Source organism: Triticum urartu, chromosome 1, assembly GCF_003073215.2.
Source record: "Triticum urartu cultivar G1812 chromosome 1, Tu2.1, whole genome shotgun sequence".
Taxonomy (NCBI): domain Eukaryota; kingdom Viridiplantae; phylum Streptophyta; class Magnoliopsida; order Poales; family Poaceae; genus Triticum; species Triticum urartu.
Window position 1 is genome coordinate 430,744,326 of NC_053022.1, and position 11,186 is coordinate 430,755,511.

An 11,186-nucleotide genomic window follows, 5' to 3' on the forward strand; every position below is an offset into this window, starting at 1 on the left:
GATCATCACATGAGATGGAGTAGTTTTCAATGGTGAACATCGTTATGTTGATCATATCTACTATATGATTCACGCTCGACCTTTCGGCCTCCGTATTCCGAGGCCATATCTGTATATGCTTGGCTCGTCAAGTATAACCTGAGTATTCCGCGTGTGCAACTGTTTTGCACCCGTTGTATTTGAACGTAGAACCTATCACACCCGATCATCACGTGGTGTCTCAGCACGAAGAACTTTCGCAACGGTTCATACTCAGGGAGAACACTTCTTGATAATTCAGTGAGAGATCATCTTATAATGCTACCGTCAATCAAAGCAAGATAAGATGTATAAAAGATAAACATCACATGCAAACAATATATGTGACATGATATGGCCATCATCATCTTGCTTCTTTGATCTCCATCTCTAAAGTACTGTCATGATCTATATCATCACCGGCATGACACCATGATCTCCATCATCTTGATCTATATCAATGTGTCGTCACGTGGTCGTCTCGCCAACAATTGCTCTTGCAACTATTGCTATCGCATAGCGATAAAGTAAAGCAATTATTGGACGCTTGCATCTTATGCAATAGAGAGACAACCATAAGGCTTTTGCCAGTTGCCAATAACTTCAACAAAACATGATCATCTCATACAACAACTTATATCTCATCACGTTTTGACCATATAACATCACAACATGCCCTGCAAAAACAAGTTAGACGTCCTCTACTTTGTTGTTGCAAGTTTTACGTGGCTGCTACGGGCTTAAGCAAGAACCAATCTCACCTACGCATCAAAACCACAACGATAGTTTGTCAAATAGACTCCGTTTTAACCTTCGCAAGGACCGGGCGTAGCCACACTCGGTTCAACTAAAGTTGGAGAAACAGTCACCCGCAAGTCACCTATGTGCAAAGCACGTCGGGGAAACCGGTCTCGCGTAAGCGTACGCGTAATGTCGGTCCGGGCCGCTTCATCCAACAATACCGCCGAACCAAAGTATGACATGCTGGTAGGCAGTATGACTTATATCGCCCACAACTCACTTGTGTTCTACTCGTGCAAATAACATCAAACCATAAAACCAGGCTCTGATACCACCTGTTGGGGAACGTAGTAATTTCAAAAAAATTCCTACGCACACGCAAGATCATGGTGATGCATAGCAACGAGGGGAGAGTATGATCTACGTACCCTTGTAGATCGCAACGGAAGCGTTGACACAACGTGGAGGAAGTAGTCGTACGTCTTCTTCCCGATCCAACCGATCCAAGCACCGTTACTCCGGCACCTCCGAGTTCTTAGCACACGTTCAGCTCGATGACGATCCTCGGGCTCCGATCCAGCAAAGCGTCGAGGAAGAGTTCCGTCAGCACGACGGCGTGATGACGATCTTGATGTTCTACCGACGCAGGGCTTCGCCTAAGCACTACAACGATATGACCGAGGTGGAATATGGTGGCAGGGGGCACCGCACACGGCTAAGGAACGATCTCAATGATCAATTGTGTGTCTAGAGGTGCCCCCTGCCCCCGTATATAAAGGATCCAAGGGGGAGGGGCTGGCCAGCCAAGGAGGAGGCGCAGGAGAGTCCTACTCCCACTGGGAGTAGGATTCCCCCTCCAATCCTAGTCCAACTAGGATTCCTCGGAGGGGAAAAGAGGAGGAGGTGGCCGGCCACCCTTTCCTAGTCCTAATAGGACTAGGGGAAGGGGGAGGCGCGCAGCCCATCTAGGGCAGCCCCTTTCACTTTTCCACTAAGGCCCAATAGGCCCATTTGCCTCCCGGGGGGTTCCGGCAACCTCCCGGTAATCCGGTAAAATTCCCGATTTTACCCGGAACACTTCCGATGTCCAAATATAGGCTTCCAATATATCAATCTATATGTCTCGGCCATTTCGAGACTCCTCGTCATGTCCGTGATCACATCCGGGACTCCGAACAACCTTCGGTACATCAAAATGCATAAACTCATAATAACTGTCATCGTAACGTTAAGCATGCGGACCCTACGGTTCGAGAACAATGTAGACATGACCGAGACACGTCTCCGGTCAATAACCAATAGCGGGACCTGGATGCCCATATTGGCTCCTACATATTCTATGAAGATCTTTATCGGTCAGACCGCATAACAACATACGTTGTTCCCTTTGTCATCGGTATGTTACTTGCCCGAGATTCGATCGTCGGTATCCAATACCTAGTTCAATCTCGTTACCAGCAAGTCTCTTTACTCGTTCCGTAATACATCATCCTGCAACTAACTCATTAGTTGCAATGCTTGCAAGGCTTTAAGTGATGTGCATTACCGAGAGGGCCCAGAGATACCTCTCCGACAATCGGAGTGACAAATCCTAATCTCGAAATACGCCAACCCAACATCTACCTTTGGAGCCACCTGTAGTACTCCTTTATAATCACCCAGTTACGTTGTGACGTTTGGTAGTACCCAAAGTGTTCCTCCGGTAAACGGGAGTTGCATAATCTCATAGTCATAGGAATATGTATAATTCATGGATAAAGCAATAGCAACATACTAAACGATCGGGTGCTAAGCTAATATAATGGGTCATGTCAATCAGATCATTCAACTAATGATGTGACCTCGTTAATCAAATAACAACTCTTTGTTCATGGTTAGGAAACATAACCATCTTTGATTAACGAGCTAGTCTAGTAGAGGCATACTAGTGACACTCTGTTTGTCTATGTATTCACACATGTATTATGTTTCCGGTTAATACAATTCTAGCATGAATAATAAACACTTATCATGATATAAGGAAATAAATAATAACTTTATTATTGCCTCTAGGGCATATTTCCTTCAATGAAGTTAATAACTCGCAATACCTTTCAGATAGTGCATTATCCTCTCAATAGCATGCAATGAACATCTTCCAGGTTTGAAACGAACCGGCTTAGTTTAATCACAACAAACGAGATGTCAGGCCTCATAGCGCTAGCTAAATATATAAGTGAGCCAATTATTTGGGAATATCTCAGTTGATCCTTTGTTTCTCATTCGTTCTTTCAAATCAACACACTCGGATCATAAGGTGTTGGAGAAGGTTTACAATCTAAATATTGAAAGTGACCAAGAACCTTCTCCATATAGTGAGACTGCAACAAAGTGATCCCACCATCATCACCTCTCCAAAACTTGATGTTCAAGATAACATCAGTTAATTACTCCATGGTCTTTCATCTCAAAGTTATGATTTAGAAAACCTTTCACTTCCTCAATGACCTTAAGGTTTGTACCAAATATAAGTATGTCGTCAACATAAAGACATAATATTACTCCCTCGCCCACACCATGGCGATAGTACACACACTTGTCGGCTTCATTTGCAACCAATCTCGTAGATGTCATAGTTCTTTCAAACTTCTCATGTCATTACTTAGGTGCTTGTCTCAAGCCATAAAAAGATTTTAAACAACTTAGACACTTTTCCTTCATGACCATCTACTACAAAACCATCAGGTTGTTCCATGTAAATTTCCACCTCCAACTCCTCATTTAAGAAATTTGTCTTCACATCCATTTGATGAATGGGAAGATTGTGTGATGCACTCAATGAGAGTAGTACTTGAATGGTGGTCAATCTGGCCACATGCGCATACGTATCAAAGAAGAAACCAGATCTTGTGGAAATATCTTGAAATATTTGATGGTCTAGGCCCAATAATTCAAAGGATTGAGTTACATTGAAGCCCTTCTTCAGAAGAAACCAGATCTTGTGGCAACCACCCTGCTGATGATCATCTGCATCGGCCCTTCAGTTCACCGAAGCGAGATATCTAGTGTGTGTGAGGCATTGTCTCTCATGTAATCATCTTGGGTTGTATGAAAAAGATATTTGAGTTCATGTCCCTACCCATTGGCAGGAGAACTTACCTAGCTTGGATGGACTTGGCGTTTTGGTGTTGAGCCTGACCTAGTTGTAGCACCTGTTCTGGCTTTTACCTTTGTTTGAACTGATGTGTACCTGGTTGGTGGTTTCATTTTATACGGAGCCGGGGAGAGCCTCCCTGTTTTCTTAAAAACACCCAGATGCATTGCACGCACAATGAATAGTAACATTGAAGAACATAAATAAAAGAATAAAAATGAAACTTTGTATCTTTGATTATGACCAAATGTTTCAGGTGCTTACAAAATTTGGTGGCCAAATAACATCCTCTAAGCTCCAGACAAACAAAACAAAAACTCCACTCAACCGTGCACAAAAGTTTAAGCACGAATTTTGTTATTTTTTGTATAGAGCTCCTCGGATGTCATTTTGTCACCAAGGAGACGCTTTTAAGAGGCGCATGGATCGAGGCACGCATCTGCATGCCTTGATTAGACGTGACATAGGTGGAGCCTCAACCCACTAACGTGCGTTGCCTTGACGAGCAGTCAACATGACCACGTGGTCCGGCTCGACCAGCTGTAAAAACTCTGATTTGGTCCGGTGGGACCAAAGACTGGATCGATTAAAATTCAAAAAGTGCTATGTGGGAATATTGGCCTGCGGAGCCGGCTTGGCAGGAACATCTTCCGCTAAGTCCGGCTTAATTCATCAATAATTCAAGACCGGATGGTGCCTCTCTCGACAGATGGGCCGACTTCGGGGAGGAGGCCGACCATATCAGGTCGCCGACAAGACTTCATTTTCAGGGGAGCTTCGAAAAACCAGTTCCAACTTTGGCAAGTAGACATGAGATGACGCTCAAGATCGACATCGACCATGAAGCAACCAAGGTCGGAAACCGGTTCAGGGGCTACTGACGGTGTTACTGCCCAGGGGTGCATCACCTTGCCGTTAGTTGGCCCAAGTAGGCCGGCCCGAGGACCCCTTGGTCGGTTTCCACCCTGGGCCATCATGCCGGCTTGTGGATCTTGTAGAAGGAAGATTCTGGAAGCCTTGTCGTTCAAGCTAAGGAAGCCGGATCCATGGAGGACTCGCCTCCAGCGACGTAGCCGACTAGGTTCATATAACCTAGGGGACCTGGTAACCTATATAAGCCATGGCCGATAGGGACCTGAACCTTACATTGAGATCAATTCCTCGATTGTGCCTTGTACGTTGTACACCCCGTTGTGTCACGAGTAGGAGTAGGTTATTACCTCCATCGAGAAGGCATGAACATGGGTAAATTTGGTCCCTTGTTTCCCTTCCAATCTATTCACCTAGCCAGGATACCCTATAGTAGGATCTGCAGGATTCTATTCCAACAACTATAAAGCAAATCAAACCCTACATTTTTTTATGTGCATTGTACTGATTTCTCAACAATATTAACACTTGTGTGCACGTTGCAAACAAAGGTGAAATCAAAGGATGGACACACAACTCATCGAATTCTCTGACAACTTCAATATCCACGTCCCTTCCTATAACTATCCAATGTCTTTTATAGTCTTGCACCCCTTTACTTATCGTAACGTGTTTTTCTTATTCTCTACTTTTTTGTTCACAAGGCAGCATTACATATTACAACTAACAAATACTACAATCAACTTTACAGTTAAAAAGTAAAAAAGAACCACAATCAAGTTTAGTCTACTTCAATACAAGCTTCACAAGTGTATAATTGTACAAAGATTTTAAGTGAAACGAGTCTTAATCCACACAAACTCTGAAGAAAGCGTTTTCCTTCAAAGAGACATCAAGTCCCCTATTTTCTGAAACAATGAAGAACTTTAATTAGGTTTTCAGAATATCATGCACGAATACAACAAAAAATGAACTAACCCAAGGACTAACCCTCGTTGGCTTTCTTTTATAGGAGAAACTTCGCGAACACCGTGCGTCCGAGCCGGGACTCGAACTTGGGTGGGCTGGCAGCAACCCGGCTGCCCAGCCAACGGGTCGACGCCCCGTCCTCATGCACGGCTCAACACTTCTCACAAAATTCACTGCTAGTCCAGTTTGTGTATGGTCTTCAATTTCATCAACCGAGTGATGCTGGAATATCAAGTTGCAAAGGGTGAAGCTAGAGACATCTATTTCAAAGAACCTTAATAGAACTTAGTTTTATCGATCTCTGTCATTCATGTTTGTTTTGATTTGTTGGATCTGGTAATATGTTTAGGTGAATACTGAAGTTAGATCCTATGCTAAACAACATAAATAGAGGCAAAAGTGAATGCTACTTTTAAACTTTTTCCAGAAAAAATGAACCACTGGCACACATTTGCTAAACAATTGCTCAGGTTAGAATAAAGCTCAGCACAAATATAACAAGCACCAAGGCTACAGAATTCTGCAATCCAGCTATCCTGTGTCTCAGTCTAGAAGGTAGTACGCTAGTAGTACTAGACAAACACAAACAATGTATTCTCTATGGCCTGTTGTCCCAGAAAAGCATGTTCATCCAAACACAAGCCAGAGAGTATGCCTGATTTTCATTTGCCAATGTTGAAGGGTACAATAGACTGCTCAAGTGTGAATCTGTACTATAACCGACCACCAAAACTCTTGCAAAAACCGATGCCCGCGTCGAGGCTCTTCTCAGTGAAGTCTTAGCTATCCTTCTTTCCTTCAGCAGGACAGCAGGACCAAGCTGAACCCCAGTAACCTTGTCACTATTGATACAACACAATGTACAACACCTTTGAAATGAACAGCTACAGAATAAATGCAATTACAACAGAGAAACCCCTGAAAACTCAAAACTATCGCTGTCTACTCTGGCCTTGCTCCGGAAGAATAATGTTTGCATTTCAACTACAAGAATGATATTTATACCAACTCCATCAGAAGAGGGTCTCCCTTGGACATAAGCCGGATTACCTTGATGAAATCAATCTCGTTCATCACTTTAACTGGGAAAACAGCAGGTGACTGAGCTGTATAAATACTTGAGAAAGTCTCATTGGCTGCCAAGTTGGTCTTGAAAACTGTTCCGGCCAGAGCTTCCGAATCAAAATTTTGAGGCGAGTCCATCGCCAAGAAGAACATGGGGACCGCAATCTTATGATGCAGATCCAAATTGCCAACGAGACCCACAAGATCACCAAAGTCCTCAACAAACTGTCGGGGCACGTAGAACAGTTCGCTGCCACAGAATACAATCTTATCTTCGCCCATGCTTTCTTTATACTTCGACTGGAAATGAACAGGGGAACTGCCAACGACTTGCTTAACCATAGCACCTTGCTTAACAAACCATTCCTCTTTATTGCTCTCCAGTGGAATAGTAACCCAAGAATGTGCAATCTGCAACATGAGAAAGTAATGTGAACCCTCATGTATAATGCGCATTGATTGACAACACATACATGATCAGAAACAGAAGGATGTGGATGGAAGGAACTGGATACGATCTACAAACCTTATCAGTTATCCAGAGTTTTTCCTTGTCGGCTTGCAGAAGGTTCCAGTAGTTAAGAATCATGTGGTCTTGGAGGAAGAGAAATCCATCAGCACCACCGTATCTTGCAAACACCTTGGGAAGATACCTGATGAGAAAATGCAAAATGTTGTTCACATGATCAGCAGAATTCGCATAAGCTGGTACTGTACACATATCAAGATAGAACTAAAAGGAGTGTCAAGAAGGTAAGTCAAGTCAATTTCATATCCCCTATTTAGTTATAATGATGACAACATCACAATGATATAAAGCCCATCGGTAAGGTTATCTTTTAAGCCCAGTAGTTGAACTTGCAAACAGAAATTGGAGATGATTTCTTTTCTGTTGCATTGATTTGCTTTAGTAACCAGACCTAACTTTAGTCATCTCATAGGTATAAATAAGCTAACAGATGCCAAGAATGGAAAAGGAAATAAGACGTTATGGGTGGCACCATCTATGGCTGTCAATAATTAAGGCGCATATCTAGTGCAAACAATTGGTGCCATCACGCAAACCTTTGGTTGAGGGGAGTGTAATAGCATACCATAGTTAACTGAGCAAAAATGTGTTTATTCTCGAAGAACCTGAGCTAAAAATAATAATATAGGAACATCATCTAGTTATTCATTTAATTGGCACTAGGTTCAACACTAATCTAGTTAGGAGCTGTTGGTTCAGAACTTCCGGTGGCATTGGATCTGACTGAAGATACAGCTCAATTCTTATATTAACCATTATGCAGTTAAGCAGTTTGATTTTCATATCAAGTGGTGATCATGTTTTGGAGAAGATCTATAAATGCAAGTCAAAGAGGAGTTATTAGGGGTAATAATCACTCACTTGTATGCGTGTGACAGAGGGCAGCGTTCAACAGCAAGCTCTGCATTGCTATGCTCGGCAAGAATGATAACTGTCTTGAATATCCGTCCATATAGCAGCCTCCACTCCAAGGCCACACGATCTACAGGTCCACTAACATGCATGATCAGCACGACATTACCAAAGTTCTTTCTCCACTTAATCAGATTTCCAATCTCATAGTTCACTGTGCCAATTTCATCAACCCCAAGGTGCACGGATGGCAGCTTCTTGGGCACAAACTCCTTCATGTCACCCTCCCCAATGGTTGCCCGTTGCCTGTCAATCTCCAATGACATGAGCCGAGGCTGCCGATACCCTGCTGCCAGAAGATCCTGCAGCCAAGCAGCTGTCAATCTCACATCCTGCTCCATCCAGAACCCCTCCTCAGCCATGGCGTAGCTTAAATCAAGAATCTTCTCGAACAGGCTCTGCTTGTTTGACCTCCACTCATTCAAGAATTTGATCAGTCTGCCAACATTCACATGCAGATCCTTCTCCTCTGCAAATGGGTAGGCTTGCACATGATCCTTCCGGTAAATAGTTGGTGGGTAGAAAGCCACGTACCCACCAATCTCCCACAAGATCCGCTGAGCCCAGTACCCACGGATGACATCTGCCGCCATTGAACTCACTGAAACAGGCATCATCAGGCCCCAGAAAGCCTGTGCGTGGAACAATGTATTGAAGGAGTTCACTGGCGCCATCATGCCCTGTGGAAGCGCCACCTTGGGGGCCTCCGGATCAAACCTGAGGTCGAATGGCGCTGTTGGCGGCTTTCTAGTGAAGTAGAAGACGGCATCCACATCCGGCAAACCGTCAGACAAGCCCTGCTGAATGAACTGGCGGCCACTGAAGATCTCGGTGTAGAACGCCTCGTGTGCCACCTCCCCGACCTTATCCAGCGGCAGCCCCCGCGGCCACACCGAGCGCTGGCCGAAGTGCACATACGGGTTCACCACCGTGCGGTTGGGATCCGCGTGGCTGTACTGGAGCAGCACGGGGTGGTTGGCGATGCCAGATCCCAGATCAACATCGAAATGCTTCCCGAGATCATTCCCCGGCACCTCGGCGCGGTCATCGGCGTCGAAGATGAGCTTGGCCCCGTGCTGGATGGCGAAGAGGTAGCCCGCCGTCTTGCGGACGTGGGACGCGTAGGGCAGGAAGTCGACCGAGCGGTAGCCGAGCTGCGCCTGCAGGTCGAGGGAGAGGAAGATGGCGCCCTTGAGGTCCCAGCCGGCGGGGGTGTGCGAGTTGCCGACGGCGAGGAGCTGCCAGCCCTTGACGCGGGTGAGCGCGGCGAGCGCGGCGGTGGGCGGGGAGGAGACGGAGACGACGATCCACCTCTCGGCGCGGAAGGACGCGAAGGGGGCGGCCGAGGCGATGGCGAGCGGCGGGATTTTGGACCAGGCGACGTCCGGGTAGGGGAGCTTGGCGGGGCCGGCGGCGGAGCGGGAGGCGGAGCGGTCGAGGCAGAGGAGGGCCGCGGCGTCCGGGCCGGCGCCGCGGAGGAGGAAGACGGCGGCGACGGAGGCGACGGCGAAGAGGAGGAGGAGCAGCTTGGAGGAGTGGTCGGCGGCCCAGTTGCTGAAATCGAGGCTCTTGGCGAAGGGCCGCGGGTGGCGGCGGTCGGAGCCCGGCGCGGCGCGCGGGGACCTCGGCGACTTGGTGCTCCCGGCGTGCTCCGGCAGCACGCGGTCCTGGACGAGCATCGCGGCTGCGGCTGCCTCGGCGGGGCGGGGGTGGATCTGGGGGTGGAGTGGAGTGCGCGCGGTTTCGGTTGGGGATTTGGGGGGCGCGGGATTTGGGGTGGTTGGGTCGGGCCGGTGGGTGTGGGCGCCGACAGACAGCGCGGCGGGGAGAGGGAGGGGGGAGGGCGGGCGGGGAATCGGTGTCGCGGTGGGGTGGGGGGTCGCGATCGGCGCGCGGGGAATGGAGGAGGCGCCGGCGCAGGGTGTCGGTCGGGGACGGGGAGTGGAGTGTGGCTTACTCCTTACCGAGCAGTGAGCAGGCCGGCGGGTGGGGCGGTTGGTGGGAGCTCGCGGTCGCTCGCGGTGGGGAGAAGCGGCCAGGGAGAGAGAGGAGTGCGCCACCGCCAGTCCCACCAGCGTGGAAACGGGAGGGAGGGAGGGAGATCGTTGCGTTGGATCCGGGCTTTTCTCCCCCACTTTAGTTTATGCTTGTTTGATAAAAAAAACTAAACCAAAATGGGCTGGAACGATCCGCATCACCATTCATTAAGGAATTGTTAGATAGAGTTGCATGCCTCGCACATGGCGATTGCGAAAGGGTGGTTTGTACTCTAGATGGCAGTAGATCTGGACTTGGGGAAATGCTGACCGGGTTAGCTTGATGCGCCTATAATCAATTACCGAGTTAAAGCCTCATAGGACCAGCGCATCAGAACAGTAATAGCAGATGATGAACAGACATGTACATTGGACGGATCCAACCTGAAGACACGAATGTAGATGAACAAAGACCGGATCCGAACAGATCCACCAAAATCAACCACCGGCCGAATCCTGCGAGATTCGCTCGAGACACACATCTGCACGCCCTTCGACGGGCACCACCGAGGCGGGAAGAACCTTCTTCCATCTTTAGGGAGCCATTATCGTCTAAAAACGGTACTGATACGTCTTCAACATATCTATAATTTTTGATTGTTCCATGCTATATTATCTACTGTTTTGGGCAATATTGGACTTTATTTTCCATTTTTATATTACTTTTGGGTCTAACCTATTAACCGAAGGCCCAGCCCAGATTTGCTGTTTTTTTTGCCTATTTCAGTGTTTCGAAGAAAAGGAATATCAAACGAAGTCGAAACGGAACGAAATCAACTGGAGAAGTTATTTTTGGAAGAAAAACAACTCAGGGAACTTGGAGTGCACGTCAGGGGAGACACGGGTTGCCCACGAGGGTGGGGGGCGCGCCCACCCCCCTAGGGCGCGCCCCCTACCTCGTGGGGCCCCCGTG

The 11,186-nt window shown here is 47.2% G+C and overlaps 1 protein-coding gene across 1 annotated transcript; it reads right to left on the minus strand.

Annotated features, from left to right (window-relative positions):
• Nucleotides 1-6,357: 6,357 nt before the first annotated feature.
• Nucleotides 6,358-10,319, minus strand: LOC125516422 (probable glycosyltransferase STELLO2). The gene is made up of 3 exons (XM_048681876.1): nucleotides 8,187-10,319; nucleotides 7,323-7,449; nucleotides 6,358-7,207 (listed from the first exon to the last, which is right to left on the minus strand). Exons 1-3 carry the CDS (start codon nucleotides 9,914-9,916, stop codon nucleotides 6,731-6,733), a joined length of 2,334 nt encoding a protein of 777 aa, XP_048537833.1. The 5' UTR covers nucleotides 9,917-10,319; the 3' UTR covers nucleotides 6,358-6,730.
• Nucleotides 10,320-11,186: the final 867 nt, after the last annotated feature.